The sequence below is a fragment of the Melanostigma gelatinosum genome (genome assembly GCF_949748355.1).
Source record: "Melanostigma gelatinosum genome assembly, chromosome: 16".
NCBI classification, from domain to species: Eukaryota; Metazoa; Chordata; class Actinopteri; order Perciformes; family Zoarcidae; genus Melanostigma; species Melanostigma gelatinosum.
Genome location: NC_136649.1, coordinates 8371840 through 8388236, shown reverse-complemented (window position 1 = coordinate 8388236; position 16397 = coordinate 8371840). Strand labels below are relative to the sequence as shown.

At 45.8% G+C, this 16397-nt stretch overlaps 1 protein-coding gene across 2 annotated transcripts; it reads left to right on the top strand.

The window, feature by feature from the left end:
- Window positions 1-15988, top strand: sertad4 (SERTA domain containing 4). 2 transcript variants are annotated; one of them, XM_079287407.1, is made up of 5 exons: window positions 1-420; window positions 2301-2430; window positions 12278-12444; window positions 13033-13151; window positions 13411-15988. In XM_079287407.1, the coding sequence occupies exons 3-5, from the start codon at window positions 12297-12299 to the stop codon at window positions 14314-14316; spliced, it is 1173 nt and encodes a 390-aa protein (XP_079143533.1). In that variant the 5' UTR covers window positions 1-420; window positions 2301-2430; window positions 12278-12296; the 3' UTR covers window positions 14317-15988. The 2 variants fall into 2 exon arrangements, with proteins under 2 accessions (XP_079143533.1, XP_079143532.1); XM_079287406.1 differs by lacking the exon at window positions 2301-2430.
- Window positions 15989-16397: the final 409 nt, after the last annotated feature.

The following is a 16397-nucleotide window of genomic DNA, read 5'->3' as shown; positions in this document are numbered from 1 at the left end:
GCCGTAACGACGTGAGCCACGCGGAGCATTCTGCATGGGAAACCACCCTGAACGGACTACAGCAGCACCGAAACAACACGAGCCCAGCTTCTTTATCCCCGTAAAGGAAGAGAAAAACATCAGCTGTCCACGTTCGCTAGTGAAGAAAGCGCGTGGGAGGGGGATGATTCGCGCGGGCATAGTGAGAGAAACGCGCGCGCTTAATGATAAGTATTTACACAACTAGCTAATGAACCAGTAATTACATAAGTGGCAGTTAAAAACAGTCGGCGTGGTTCGCGTGTGTGCTAGTTGGCTAGGACATGGTAGTATTTATTCACTAGGACTTTGTTTCGTTTTTCATCAACGCACCTTTGGATTTCTGTCGTTATCACAAAGCAAGTGTGGAGCCGAGGACGAGGTCCGAACAATTCAAGACAGGTAAGCTAACGTTCTCCGAGCTAAACGTGCCCTAATGTTTAGTCCGGTGAGTCTCCGGTTCAATGGCGTTAGTACTGAAAGGTGTCATTTCATTTCCCCCACCACAAGTTATTCCCTTCGCTCTCTCTCACAGGCAAGGCTCTTCATGTCCGTTTAATTGTAGCCTGCGTGTCTCAGTGGCTATAACATCATCATTTAGAAAACCACTCTGACTACATTTTGCCCAGTGAACGTCCTTCACACTGAGAGTTAAAAAATAACTTCATGTCAAGTTAAAGGTTATTTTGGAGGGACAAATAATGCACACACAATCATTTTCAGTGTCATTCTGTTTAGTTTGTAAGTACAATTAAGCAAAGCGAACAATGGCGATTAAGTATAGAACAAAATCTATCTTAATTTAGACATTTTGTTTAGGATTGTGTTGATTGCTTCGGTCAATGCACAGTGGTTAATCTACCTAAGGTGCTCACTGAACTGTGGATATCTTAATAAAACCCTGTAGTAGAATAATTAGTTGGGATACTGCAGGATGAATGAGAAGCTGTCAATAGCTCACGAGTGTGACACCACAGAGACTCTGGTCCAACACATTATGCAGGCTGACATAAGCAGCCACCCTCCTGGCATCCATCCAGCCTCACTTCATTATTATTTTGTGGGGGAACCGCTCTTGGCTGGTTGTCTGTATTGCTGCCGCCTCCCAAGCAAAGAAGCGGGTTCAGACTGATTTAGCTGAATTCTGAGCTCCTGTTGTAATTCTCTCCTCGATGTCATTTCTGTGCTGTCTTCAGACTTAGTGTCGCAAGCATTGACTCTCACTCAGAGTGGACCATTAACAAGCCCCAGAGAGGATTAAGAACATTTAAACATGGCAAGTTTTAAGGGCGATAAATACACCCCCCCCCTTCTGTTTCTCCCTTTCTTTATTTACGTGTTTTGGTTATGAAGAAAGGGCTTCAAGCGCAGTGGGCTGGATGCGCTTCACCTCCACTCGCCGCCAACAACATCCGGAGTCACTTGCCAGGAATTCCACCTTTTTGCTATTTGTTTTCGCTCGGAGGGGGAAAAGTGTGTTATGCAGGAATATATAGTGAGGCACGCAACAGGGAGTAACATCCAGCTCAGATTAAACCAACAGACCAGAGAAAGAGGGGCTGGAACAAGAGGAAGCGCTCCCGCTCTTTGCAGCACGGTGGACGGGTTCCTGGCATCGAGCGGATGCCAGATTCCTTCTCTTTGCCGCCTGCCAAATCCCTCCACCCCATCGTCTTTATCAAAAGCCCTCGCTGCGATTCCCCGCTCCTCCAGCTCTGTCGCGGGCGCTATCAATCATATCTCGCTCTCAGCAGACTCTTCTGCTCATTAAGGATGTGAACCTTTAGGTAGCCTGCATCCCCCTCAGCCATTCATTTCTCTCAGCGGGGGGGCGCACAAGACTCACATCTGGTGCAACATTTTCAAAACATGGCTCGTAGGAGACGTGTACCCCGAAGGAGATTCAATCCGCTATGAAGGCTACCCTTCGTGGTGCCAAGCACAGAATGATTAGCCCTTGAAGTGTGCCGTTTATACACGGATCCGTAATCGTTTTTTCATTTGCCAATGAGGCAGAAGAAGCAGGTGCAGTAGATATTACAGTTCAAAGGGAAGTTGGGATTGCCACTGAAAGAGACAAATAATCTCATGGCATGTCGTTGGTCATGATAGTTGGTAAGAAATAGGCGGGCTTCACATCTCATTCCCTTTGTCCCTCTCTGTCTCCGCTCTATTTTGGTTAAAAGGTCTCAGCCAATACAAGTTGAGCTGTGTGTGTGTGTGTGTGTGTGTGTGTACCGCAGGGTGTAGCCCCAGACTTCTTTTTTTTTTTTTTTCCTCAGGCACTGCTTCCCCGTCATGAATACGTCTTTGTGCTCCAGCAAAGACACACAAAACTAACGAAGGTGGACAACTTGAGAGGAAAGGAGAACACACATTTGTTTCTGCACAAGTGCAAAAAAACAGAGGAAGGTGAGACCAGGCGTTTATTTATAGCTGAGACCTTGCGGCTTCACCTCCACCGAGAAAGCTGCATTTACAACCTGAGATCCTCCACCTTTAAAATCCTGTAGTTACTCCAGATACAACGTGCTCTTTTTTTTATTCCCCTCAAAAGATTCCTGTCAGTTCTTCAGTGTGTCTGTAATGAATTTAGAGCTGCACGAGAACAGGAATTTATTCAGACGAGACAGAATTGATGCAACATGTAGAAAAACGCTGATTCAAAATGTCTCACATTCCTGAACGTAGAAGTTTTCACTCATCATAAATATTTGTGGTGGATTTCTGAACCCTTTCATTCGCTTCAAAAACAACCTTCAAGTTCATATTCAAATAGCTCAAAAATCCCTTCAACGATTTACATTACACAGGAATGTTACAAACAAGGTTTTTGTTTTTAATAAACGCATTCTGATGCCCTTGTCTGCCTCTAATGTGCTGCATCCACCTCTGGCAGAGCACCGTCCCGTTAGCCCTCACAGCCACAACAAGCCGTCCCCAGATTGTTCGTAATGCGGCCCCGTATACAGCCGCCCTGCCGCAACCCCCGGGGGGCCCCGAGCCCAGCTTAGTCACGCCACCGCGGCCAAGACGGCCCTCAACTAAACTGCAAGCTGCTCTGATGACTCCTGACAGGCTGCAAGCTGGCAGAAACACAATCTAAGATGCAACCGAAAGAAAATAGCAACATAACACAGCAGGAGGATGTAAGGGCAGGCGAGGATGCCTCTCGATTGGCTGTTATTTTTGTCCAACATCGGCGTAACCTTGACAAGTCTGGACAAACCTCACTTCTGATAATACAACAGATAGGACTCCATGTTAATATAAGATAAGATAAGATAATCCTTTATTAGTCCCTCAGTGGGGAAATTACAGGATTACAGCAGCATTGCTCACAAGTAAATAAAATAATAGATAAGAATCAAGTAATATAACTAAACTAAACAGTAAACAGTAAAACACTAATAAAATAAGACAGTAAAGAAGAATATCAAATAAACCAGTATATACAGAATATACAGAATATACATTTGTTAAAAGGTTATTTGTGTGTTTGTAGTGCAATTTTGTATCCGTCCCCTTCACTGACTGAGCTTCACATACAGTATGTCCAAACATAATGTCAGATGTGGACAGATTGTTCTATATTAACAAGGATTAGTCATTTTCATCATCAAATATATGCTTTTAAGTATAATTCTAACTCTAAGTAAATACTGAAATGTAAAAGTTGCAGCTGCATGAGTGAATGTAACAGTCTGAACATGGCTGGACTTGAAGTGATCTGTTTTGTGGCCCAGCCCCATTTCTGACTGACTCATCCAAACTGTCCAGACTGTCCAGACTTGCAGCTTTGTTGACGTCCCAATTAAAGTTGCTCTCGTGCATTTGTTCTCACACGAGACGTAATCTAAACCAGGGTTTTTCTTGTTTTATGAGGCGAGCAAAAAAACTACGGTTACATGTTTTGAGTTTCTCTAATCCTTCACAAATGTAAGGATCTAAAAAAGCATCTGCAAAGCATCTTTAGGCTTCTCTGTGTAATGTGCCCCGCGTGACTGTTCTCAGTGTAACCGTGGTCCACTCTACTCGCGGTGGGGGGGTAATTGCTTGCTATCTGAGTGTCTCACTCTTGATTCATGGCGTACAGTGCTTTGTTGTTGCTGCTCTTAAGGAGAAGTTGACTTAATGACACTTATTATCTATTCTCTATCTGTTCTCCCCCGCTGTGCGCTTCACCCTCGTATGCCGGCACTTACACACTCTCCACCCCCACGCCAACTGCCATATTGATGGCATGTAGCATCTCCATATTGAGGAGAAGTGGGCTGTGTCTTGGCTCACAGTTCAGTTACAGTACGAGGATCAACGGCAGATGATTCTCTGTCATCCTCTTCATTTGTCTTTTGCCCGCTTTGACGTTTTTAATGTCAATTGCAGTTCATCAATAAACGTTCTTAACTTTCCTTATTTAAAAAAAATGAAACTACCATGGACATACTGTCTGTGCATGCTGCAAGCTTAGGAGGGTTGGTGTGATACACACTACTGCCAACTGTGGGGCATTAATGCATATTGAGAGTTTTTGGCTGGAAAGCATCGCTAAAGTTAGCAACAGAGAAGACAGGAAGTTAATGTAAATAATCCACATTTTAAAAAGGTAATTGAGGTGACATGCTGTGACAGTTCTTTTTAGGTCATAACAATGTTTTGGTGTTTACAGTAATGTAAGGAACTGTTAGAGACAGACTCAATTTAATACTAATGCCTCGTTATGACCTCCATAAGTGAACAAGGCCATCAGCAAGAAGATTGCCTATTTCTATGTAGTTAAATCGGGTGAAATCATGCAGTTTCACTTCAAACTGGTTTAGATCCATAGACAGACAATGTCTCATCATAAAGTAATTGTTAAATGCAGCCCTAAGTATATTGTGGATTAGCCCCCAGTTTTCTTACTTAATACTTTGTGTGGCCAACTGGGATTCTTACAAACTACAAAGATGTTTTGTGTTCTACTTTTCCTGTGCAATTACAGCTACGTTATTTGCATTATACTTATTATTATATGCGTTTGCGGTCCCTGAGGGTGGATGTAATACCACAGAGAAGAGAGAGATTTACGAGGCCAAGCATCAAAGTGATGCCGGTGACCAGGTAGCACCATAAAGATACAACACACCACATGTGACAGGTTTCAGTGGCCCCCTTGTCCCTGTCGAGGTGTGTGTGTGTGTGTGTGTGTGTGTGTGTGTGTGTGTGTGTGTGTGTGTGTGTGTGTGTGTGTGTGTGTGTGTGTGTGTGTGTGTGTGTGTGTGTGTGTGTGTGTGTGTGTGTGTGTGTGAGAAAGGCAGCAGGCGTCAAGCTGAAAGAGGTATGCATCGGGAGCAGGGAAGGCACTGCCAGAAGTCTGGTTGTCTCTCTTCCAGCGAGACTCAAAGTGCTCTGCCGTGAGAGCACAGGGCTCCGAGGAAGCCTGCTGTTGAAGCTCCTGTCAAGGCAACCACAGGCAGCTCTTTCAGGGCTACGCCCACTTATCTCCTCAGTGTGGAGATGTATTGCCTCGACTTGGTCCACCACGCAAACTGTCACTGTACGCACACACTCACACACACACACACCTGTCTATATCTGTGCAGGGATGAGTACAGACGTGCACAAAGGCTGTCACTTTCAAGAGCTGACATTGTCAAGAGTGACTTAGAAAAAGGATTTGTCTCACTTTGTGCATGTGCACAAGGTTGCTGTCGACGCCCTCCCACCCAGCGCTCCACACACATGGGATGAATGTCAGTCGACTTTTCTGCCGGTCTCCACCTTCACGTCGGCCGTTTCATATCAACGGCCTCCCCAATAATAGTGAGCTGTGAGGCATCCACAGTTGTGCATTAAAGTTGATGCACGTAGGATCAGATCTACGTCTCCTGTAGGATCAGAGAACCTCTTCAGAAGTTCAAAGGAGCTGTAAAGATGGGTTCCGTTCGTGTTGTGGCTTCCTTTGTTCAGTGAATTGCATACAAATATTCTGAGCTGTTGATTTTTTCTATTGCGTCTGTTTGATAGAACATACTTCAATTAGGACTTGATAGTTAATCACACATAATCACAGTTAGTCCTATTGTATACATCATCATTCTACCGTGTCTATTTTTAATCACGCAATTTGTCAATCTGAACGTTTGCCCGGCGTTCATCCTCTTCCTTTACACACAACCAGTAACAGCCGAACCGAGAGAAACGTGAAGACGGAGGCAGCAGACTGTCACGTTGTCCGTCTTTGGAGAAAATGAGCAGAGTGCCAGAGAATGAATGGCTCCCTGTGAGTAAGGAAATTACAATTCAAGTCATTTCACAATGTTCCTGGTTCAAACCAGATGACAGGGAGGCCACATATTCCTACAAGCTGCTGCTAATTTCACTGCAGCACAAAAGAGAAAAAGTGATAAAAGGATTTTGCCAAGAGACGCATAATTGTGATGACTGCAATTATGGCGATCGCAGCTCAGCAATACAGATGTTTTATAATACGTGCACCGCCCTAGTCCTTGGACTGTAGACATTCATGCATGTTCATGCATGTGCACCCTGCTAGTGTTTATTTAAGTTGTGCTCCTGGTCCACTGGGTGTGTCATTTGTGGTTATGCAATAATGGCAGAACAAAATCCGCAGAATTCCCTGTTCCAAAAATGCGTCTACCTGATCTGTGCAGTTCAGTCCTGACACATTGCATGCTCGTGTGTGCTGTGAAGACCTTATCAGGCAATGTTGGATCTATTTGATGCGAAAAACCACAACTTTTTCCCTGCCATCTGTTCCCCCGAGGCACGGAAACACTTAGTAAAAACCTTAAAACACTGAACACACACACACACACAGAGCGATACAACATACACTCTGTCAAACACATGCTGGATCGATTAGCATTTTTGAGGCCACAGAGAAACGAGAGAGAGAGAGCACAAAGGTTATTAGAGGCATGTTTTATACTCGCCTAGAATCATTGTACAAATCTTCCCCCATTGTTGGCTTAAATATCCAGCGTTTTTAATCTTTTTTATTAAACGTAGGGTGAGGGCAAGTCATTTAAAACTCGAAACACTCCCAACAAGCCACAAATGACGTAATCACGACAATGAGTACAGAAACTAACCGCTCCCCAATACATTCCTACACTGTTTCCTGTCAGGCTGTTTATCTTTCAGATTGATTTTCAACACAGGTGATGGTTTGCAGATTTTGTACTTGCCTTGATTCCCTGTAACCTGAGACAGCACCACTTTCATCACAAATAAAAGTCTGTGGATATAATGACAACTGTCATTGAACCGATCTTATCAGCTGTAGCTCACAAATTCATCGTTCAACATTAGCGGCGCCATGAGTCGGTACGAAGTGCATTCTACAGATGCCTTTTTAATGCCTCCAGCTGACTTGTTTGAAAACAGGACTCTTTTAAAAGAGCCCTAAAAGTGCACTTGATGACACACTAAAGACTGACACATGCGCAAGTTGACATATGTGATTTTCATAACACAGGATTTAGGAAAACTAAAATGGAGTTCCTTTGAATTTTGTAGCCAAATGTTGCTCAGAGCTCGTTCCTGTCCTGCGTTTCTCTCCAGAGAGGTCACTCCTGCACACCTGTTCTCTTTACAGTTCCTTTTGAAGCAGAGTGTGTGAGAGCGGCTGATGCTCCTCTGGGGATTGTTATTACTTCAACAGCACCAGAATTTAATAGAAAATCTGCAATTAAGAGCCGTTCAGAGTATTTAATGTTGAGTAGGGGTGTCACGGATCACAAACCTCACGGTTCGGTTCGGATCACGGTTCAGGAGTCACGGTTCGGATCATTTTTCGGATCAACAAAGAAAAGGGGAGGAGACAAATATAACTTTGCTTTCCATTTATTAATTAAAGAACTTCAAGAACACTTAAAGCAAAGAACTTTGGGCCATAGTCTTACATGAAAACAAAAATATTGAAGATGTCCAATTTGAAACAAAATGAAATAAATAAATAAAAATAATACATTCAAGAATTCTGTTAAGTTTAAGTGCAACATGAGGTATGTTGATATCCTCGCCCTTTGATCAATATTGAAAGAAAGAAACAGCCAGTGAGCTAGCTTCCACTGTTTACACTGAACTGAACTGCTCAGCAACAACTTGGGTCTGTGTTTACTTCCTGTCAGGTCATTCAAATACACAACAATGTTACATTACTGTGACATTATTTTCAAAAAGATGAGAATATCTCCATTGTCTGGGGAGAGGGTCGACCTTTCTGTGGTGATATTACTGTTGGGCGTGTCTAGCTTCACTCTGATGCTTCTGTCAGCACCTGAACCAGGTGTGTGTGTGTGTGACTCTCACAGAGGGGGCGTGTCTACAGCGCCGGACTAAGAATCACTCCGCCGTGGTGAAAGCAGTCTCTACAGTCTTTTCCTTCTCATAGAGGCCTGGAACAGTTTCACACTGAAGTGGGTGTGTGAGTGGACGTCGTAGCGTGGCTCAAGCATTTTAACCAGATTTAGAAATCCTTTGTTTTCTACACCGGAGTGTCCCCGCCGCGGCTTCTGACGTTCCTCCGCTCGCCATGACGTCACCGTTAAATGCTTCTAAGCTGCTCCGTTCACGTGAACACACTACTGCTTTATATCTGTTCACTGACACTCTGCATTGATATTCGGGGACTTGTTACTTGAAAAGGAACAGCAGCAGTAGAACTTTACACACTATGATGATTACACTGTAAAAAAGAAAAAAAATACTCGATTGATCCGCGGTTCACGAGTGATCCGAACCGTGAGGGCTGATCGGAACGGATCACGGATTGAACCCCTACCATATATATGTGTCAACATCCTGAAGCTGACAGTAGTGGTGTGGTTCTGGAGCACCCCAGTTGACTGTTGTAGCCTTAGTTGACTTTCCTTGTAAAATATTTCAGGACACAGCTGTGTGTGTGGGTGTGTGTGTGTGTGCGTGTGTGTGTGTGTGTGTGTGTGTGTGGGGGTGTGTGTGTGTGTGTGCGCGCGCATGTCTATCTCAGCGCTGGAGGGAGGGCGTCAATCACAGCAGCAGAAATCATCCCTGCAGGCGATCTGTCTCCACTCATGACAAGGCTCCTAAGGCACTTATCTTTCCTTCCTTGACTCATTCCATCCATCCCTCAGCCCTCCCTATATCTCCACCTCCCCCCCCCCCATCCTCTCTCTTCCTATTCTCTATCACTCTCCGTCTCCCCCTCCCACGGTTTGGCTCGTGCCCTGGCACCGCAATTAACTGCTCATCATCAAAGGGTGTAATGGAAAAGAAAGCGAGATAGCGAGTCAGACGGAGGAAGGGAAGCTGTGAGAGAGGGAGGATAAGAAGGATGAAGCCAGAGGAGAGTGAACAGAGGTGAAGCAGTGTTTCACACACACAAACACGTCTACACTCGTGCCCCCCCCCCCCCCCCCCTCAAATACACACTCTGTTAAACACGCACACGCAGCCTAAACTCGCTCTCAGTCACACTCGCGTTCCTGCAAGACGTAGACAGAAACAGAGAGGGAGAAAAAGAGAGGTACGATATCCCCCCGGGAGATTATTCTCTCCTCGTTCCATGTTTTTATTTCTCAACCCTCCATTTCTCCTTTTCCTCTTTCACAGACACACACGCACTTGTTCACACTGTCGTCGTCTCCCCCCCCTCCTCCTCCTCCTCCTCCTCCTACTGCTTGTCTTTGAAGAACAAGAAGTATTGCTGTACATGTAGGGAAGCTGCTCTGTCGGTTTTCTCATTGTGTTTTTTTCAGCCCCTGATTCAGAGAGCTGTCGACTGTGACCGCTGTTGAAAGGATGTCAGCAAGAAAGAGAGGAAAAGAGAGATTGAGAGTAGAGGGATGAAACAAGTAGGGGGGGGGTGTCCCTAAAGAGGGCAGAGGGAGTGATGGCATGCTTGTTTCTTTGTGCCCGAGCAAACGTAGCAACAGCGGCAGTGAGGGGAGGTGATGGAGATGAAAATAGAGAAGGGTAAAACAGCAGCTCAGGGGGGGGGGGAATGAGAAGGGCTAAAGCTGCTAATTAACAATGGCACGGGTGCTCAGTAACAGTGACATAATTGGCCCTAGTTGGTGGTCTACTTGCTGTGGGGGGGGGCGGGCCTCAGCAGAGGAATGTAGCTCACATAATGTGGTTTGACTCTGACAACACGTTATAAAATGTGCATAATCCATCATGTGACACGATGGATCTACGGAAACTGGAATAGCTGAGTTGTTGGCTCCAGCGGTCCGAGAGAAAGAAGCGAACGTCTTGCAGTCGGACTGTCCCTCCAGCTCTTCCGTCTGCGTTAACATCACGATACGCGTCGCTGAATTGTTGGAAGTAAAACTGTAATTTGTCCTTTTCTCTATTGACAAACACGACTGGCCTGAAGCAGATGTAGACAATCATGTCTCCTCTGAAACACATCGAGTCACCAGCTGCTTCTTTAGGTTGATGATCAGCACACACACACACACACACCCACACACACACACACACACACACACACACACACACACACACACACACACACACACACACAATCCAGTAGCAGTCACTGTTGCAGCATTAAGTATGTGATCCATCACCAGCTTCCCACCTGCAAACACTGTCAACCAGCGATGTCAAAGTGTTAATTATCATACACGTGTGAGCAGCCAAAATACAACAGTGTAAAAGATGAACAAATTGACACTTGAGCTAATTATTTTTGGGGGTATATGACAACAACAACAACAAAATGTGCAAAACTAATGACATTACCATGAACTTCAGCTGTACTTTGTGTTTATTCCTAATGACCAATTGTCAACATGCCAAAGTACTAAATTAGTGACAATGGCAAACATTACCCGTTGGACAGCGGCATCACTGGGAGCGCGTTAGCATGCTAAAGTTAGCATTTTGCTCAAAGCATAGCCGTGGCCCATTAGTCTTGATTATTTGAAACCCTCCAATGACCTGCATGCATCTGTATCGTCATAACCCCCCCCCCCCCCCCCCCCCCCGTTTACTGATGGGTTGGTGCGGCAGTGACACAAACATTGCACTGCTGGAGTTGATATTAAAGCATGCTCGCTGAACCCTGAACAGAATATGAAAGGTGAAGCTGCTCTATGTAGTCCGTTACTCCCTGGGGCTGGCTAGATAGGTGTGGCAGGAGCAGCGTTGCCTACGGCGGTGTTTTCGGCCTTTAGGTGTGTGATTGGTCGGGTTAAAAGCAAACGGTAGAAAAGCAGCACACGGCAATAAAACCGAGCAAAGGAGGGAGCTCATTGAAGCGGACATTTTAATCAGCTACCCCAACGGGTGAGTCTGAGATGGTGGCGTGTCAAGCTGGGTTGTGGGCAATGATATCTGTTCATGTGGGCAGGTAGGGGGGGGGGGAGGAAGCGGCGATGAGGCGGTCCGATGCCTGAAACAGCTGGCTCTGCATTCTGCATGAAGGGGGAGGAATCAACAGCAAACCAAATGACAGCCGTTCACCGTGATCAAAGGAGCGATGGAGTTTCTCTCCTCGGATTCAAAGAATCACAACAGACTTTGACTCTCCGTGTCCTCACAGTGGGGCTCTGTGTTCGGTTTGAAACGAGCCTCAGCCAGTCGCTGCCAAGTATTGTTCCCTCCTCGTGTTTCTTCTTCTTTAATCCAAATGTGAGGTGATACGGCTTCATATTACCGTTTGGATTATTTGGGAAACTGACAAAAATCCGCTTGAATTAAAATCAAATACGCCCCGTCGTGCCTGTTGGATACCTTTCTGTCAAGTTGTTTGCCTTGCGTGCTGGACCTCTTTGCTCCGTGCACGTCTCCTTTTACTTTCTAGATGAACACGCTGTTGACGCGGCTTCGCGGCGCAAATTTTGACTCGCGGGATCCATTCAAACCTCGTGTCAAACATGTCGCTAACTCTCCCCCACCGACTAATCAATAGGGAATTCATGGTGCGAGTGGGTGTCATCTCTCCATCTGTGTCCCACTTGTAACGGCACCACGCCGTATCAGAGTTGCCAGCCATCTGCCAATTTTCCTTTTCAGCGCGCACCATTATTATCGCTCAGATTTGTCACGCAGCTCGCACAGAAGCTGGTTATTCCTCCACGCAACACCGACACATTTGCCAGCATCATAGACAAACATCTTGTTCACATTTATCACGTCGTTAGGGAAGCATATGCGGACTGCTTGTTAGATTTACGGACATAACGCGTGTTATTAAAGAGTTTGATAATATTAGAATTGTACTGATTTCCACTCTGTGTTTTTTGTGTTTTCCTTCCAGACCTGAATCAGAGCGAGAGATGACCCTAGTGTTGTCCATGAATCCTTTCCTGGACCCAGAGGGAGACCCTCTGCAGCGACAGCCTATATGGGAGTCTGAGCGCTGCACTAAGACCTGCCTGTCCAACCCTGCGCCACCATGCAGCTCTGTAGAGCAGCTCTCACCAGGTACAGAGCCTAAACGCAGTCGTCTGGTTATTCATTCAGTCGTTCATGTCCATCGGGTTTCATCAGATGCCGGTCCACGAAGGTATTTGATGAGCTTTACCGGTGTTTTTGCACCACATCTGATAGTTTTTTTCAGAGCTGGACATTAGACTTCATCTGTTACAGTGTTCTAGATGCACTCCGTCATTCAAAATGTAGGGTTTGAGTGAAGTTAAGTACTGCATTGACGTTGCAGCAGATGGTGAGCTTGCTTGTCGGGGTGATTTTAAGAGTTCATTTATTTACATTGCCAGTCAAACAGTATCAGCAGAGTTACCAAAGAAACTGGTTCTTCCAGAGAAGCCTGCTGGAAGGCTACTTCAGCTCCACGGTGACGTTTCTGGTTAGACAGAAACTCCGTGTTTTGTTTTTCAAAATATACCCTTCTGCTTTTTCTGTTAGATTTTTGTATTAATGCATCTGCAATTTGTTTAGTTTGATGTGCAGTTCAATTCTATATGAATGTTTTTGCTGCATTTTCCACAAATGATGTGACGTTCACATGCAGTCTGTCCTTTCAAAACACTGACATGTTTGCTCCGTCTGCAGAAACCCCCTGCAGGCGAGTTCCCGACCATGTTTCAGTATCGAGGATCGCATACTTCAAGAGGAAGTTCGTTGATGATGACGATGAGCCTCGATTCAGCTTCAGGACGTACTGCCAAACTGTAAGTATTCAGAGTACACAGTGTATCCGACAGGAAGTGCCCTTATTGCAATACTGCTGTAAAAATAGCTCTTATGGTCAAATGATAGGTAACGTATCTATTAGATGTTTATGTTATTATTCAATGAGGTCATGCAAATTTTAACTGAATCCAATCAATAACTCCTTAACTATATTATCGTACAAAATGATTTGGAAGATGGTACAACTACCGTAAAACCATCTGTTGAGCTGTAATGGAATGGGTCCGTGTCCTTCAGGTCGCCCCGGTGTTGGAGGAGCGTGCCCACGTGCTGCGCCTCTCCCTGGAGAAGATGCGCTTCATCGACGACCCCGAGGCCTTCCTCCGGCGCTCCGTCCTCGTCAACAACCTCCTTCGCCGCCTGCGCGCTGAGATTATCCTCCAGAGCACGGACTGGTGCTTCCCACCCAACCTGGCCTTCACCACGGGCCCCTGTGTGCCGGCGCCCGGTGCTAGCCCTGCCAGCCAGGCGCTCCACGGAGGAGTAGCCACCCGCATCTGCTTATCGCCCCAAGCCGGGCCGCCCTTCCGTAAGCGCTTCCGAATGGTCCGCGGAGGACAGGGGGATCTACGCCCCGACTGTGCCCAGACATGCTGCTGCATCTACGCAGCGGCGGCCGCTGCAGGACACTACCTCCACCTCCCGTTCTCCATGTATGACGCCGCGCTCTCAAACTGCCCGTCCACACCACACTCTTCCTCTTTCTTTCAACTAGCTGGCCATAGTAAGTTAGGGCTGACAGTGGCCATAGAAGAGCATGACGATGAGGATGAAGATGTTGAGGAGGAGGAGGAGGAGGATGAGGACGAGGAGGAGGAAAATGAAGAGGAAGAAGAGAGGGAAGAGGAGGAAGAGGAGGAGGAGGAAGAGGATGATAGAAGAGAAGCTGGGCCTTCCCTTGATGTTGTTAAGGACAAGTCGAGCCAGAAAAGTAGGACTAGGAGCTTGCTGGGTCACTCACACACAAGGACAGAGGAGGACAACCTCGTGACAGACAGGGTAGGAGAGGAGGAGGGAGAGGGAGAACAAGAGGAAGAGGAGGAAGAGGGGCAGGATGTGAGACCTGGTCAGTTGGACTCTGATGCCATGCAAAGGGAGCTCCACAAGGTGAGCTTCTGGCACCGCAGGGCTCACAGACAATGATTGTCTTTACATTTTACGTCTGTTAGAATGAAACTGTAACGTTGACGACAACTGTCATCGGTTGAAGAATATTTCTCCTCATAGCAGATGGAGGTGTGAGCTACCTACGCTATAGTAATGCCAAGTCAGCTTTATTTGAAACTACATTCAACTCTATTGCTAATGTTCGAGTTGAATCATTTCTTTTTTTAAATACACAGATGGTTCTTGGCCACTGTTGGCCATTGGAACATTTTCTTAAACAATTATGTCGGCTAATGTCACATCTGGTGGGATAAGTCCCAAAAGTGAGGTGAAGGGTCTCAAAGACCGTTTTCAAGCCCCACAGCACAAATGTAAAAGGTCTCCAGTGGGGCTTCGTATTGGTGCACCGGTCTCGTTTCAGGACCCTAAACAAGCCGATGAAATGAAGGGTTGTGTGTGTGCTTCTGTGCACGTGTGTGTGTGTGTGCGCGTGTGTTTGCAAGATATGATGTAGCATTTTTTTTAAAACTTGATTTTAAGCGATTCTTTTGTGTTCCTGTTGATTTTGGACGCTGTCTCAGGCAATGGCGAGCTGACTTGTGCTGCAGTGGCGGCACCGCGAGTATTTTAAGAGACAACAATCGTAAACATCGAACAAATACGAAATCACAAGTTCAAGTGCCTTCGTGTTTTTATGGATACATGTAAACTGTGTGTTAATGTAATTGTTCTTGTTACTAAGTATCTTGCATTCCGAGCGACTGCGCTTGACTCAAACGGGACACGGCCATGTAGTTAAATGCAGAGACTCTTTCAAAGGACGATGAAAGTTCAAAGCAAACTAAATTCCCACTCCCAAAACGTGTTTGTTTTACTTCAAAATGCATGTTTTCTAGCACTACCGGTCTTGACAGTGCACACAGTTAAAGCCAACTTTCAAAGCCAGTTGCTGAAGTCTTAAAAAAGGCGAACGGCGCTCAAACCCTCCTTAACATTTGTTACTTTCAGTCAGAGAAGGCTCGCTGTGGTTTGGTTGGTCTGTCCGCTGATGAAGTCTGTCTGAAGCGTGTTCCTTTTCTACTCGACTGAAAGGAACCAATCGAGGACAGATGCAATACAGAGCCAGTAGTCGACGGATACGAGCCTTTCTGTCATGTCGGCATGATCAGTGGTTTCTTGTTTGTTGGTGTGTCTCCTTTTTTGGCACCTCTGAAGATTAAGGGTCCTCACGCTGATGACAAAGCCCAAACCAAAGTTGTTTCAAAATGTAAAGATGATATCAGTGGGTGTTTTGCTCACTGTGTGACGTACCTTAAACCTGAGGTGCTTGCATCGGATGGTCTCGGTTGGTTCGTGAGGTGGAATTATTCCTGCCTTGGCACTTGTCCTATATTTTCTGTCCGGATGTATAAAATAACAGCTGTGCGTCCCTTAAGACTGTTTCAGCAACAGTGACACATCTACAACCAGACAAGTCGAGTACCAGCCTATTTCATTTCAAGACCTAAATGATTAAAAACCCAGTGACTATCGGTGGTATTTTTTTTTGAAGATTAAAAAAAAAAAACTGACAAAGCAGTATTTGTTGAACATGTAACTGCAATGTCTGTTATTAAAAACAAAAGAGCAAGTCTGCTCCGATTAATTCTGTGTGATGTTCTGTGAAAAGTGTAAAGATCAGTAAAAGAAATGTTGAAAAAAAGAAAAATCTCGCATTCCTCCTTTTATTCCCTCGCATTGCAGCAGTTCACAGTAGGACTGTGTGTGTGTGTGTGTGTGTGTGTGTGTGTGTGTGTGTGTGTGTGTGTGTGTGTGTGTGTGTGTGTGTGTGTGTGTGTGTGTGTGTGTGTGTGTGTGTGTGTGTGTGTGTGTGTGTGTGTGTGTGTGTGTGTGTGTGTGTGTTCTCCTGCTCACTGCCTTGCTTCCCATCTGTCTGATGTTCAGTGGAGTGCAGTACCACAGCTTATTGCACTCGCCCAAATGTCTCTCAGGTGTCACCGTGCCGCTCTATTGTTGTTAATCTCTTTGACATTACGCTCGGAGCAGTCACCTCCACACTCCTCCCTGCACCCCCCCCTCGTATCTATTGTCCCCGCAATACTCACTTGTTTGAGCAT

Excerpts from the sequence above, each read along its gene's own strand:
- sertad4 (XM_079287406.1), top strand. The coding sequence starts at position 12,297 with ATGACCCTAGTGTTGTCCATGAATCCTTTCCTGGACCCAGAGGGAGAC. Across the intron at positions 12,445-13,032 it reads TGTAGAGCAGCTCTCACCAG|AAACCCCCTGCAGGCGAGTT; the intron begins GTACAGAGCCTA and ends CTCCGTCTGCAG. Across the intron at positions 13,152-13,410 it reads TCAGGACGTACTGCCAAACT|GTCGCCCCGGTGTTGGAGGA; the intron begins GTAAGTATTCAG and ends CGTGTCCTTCAG.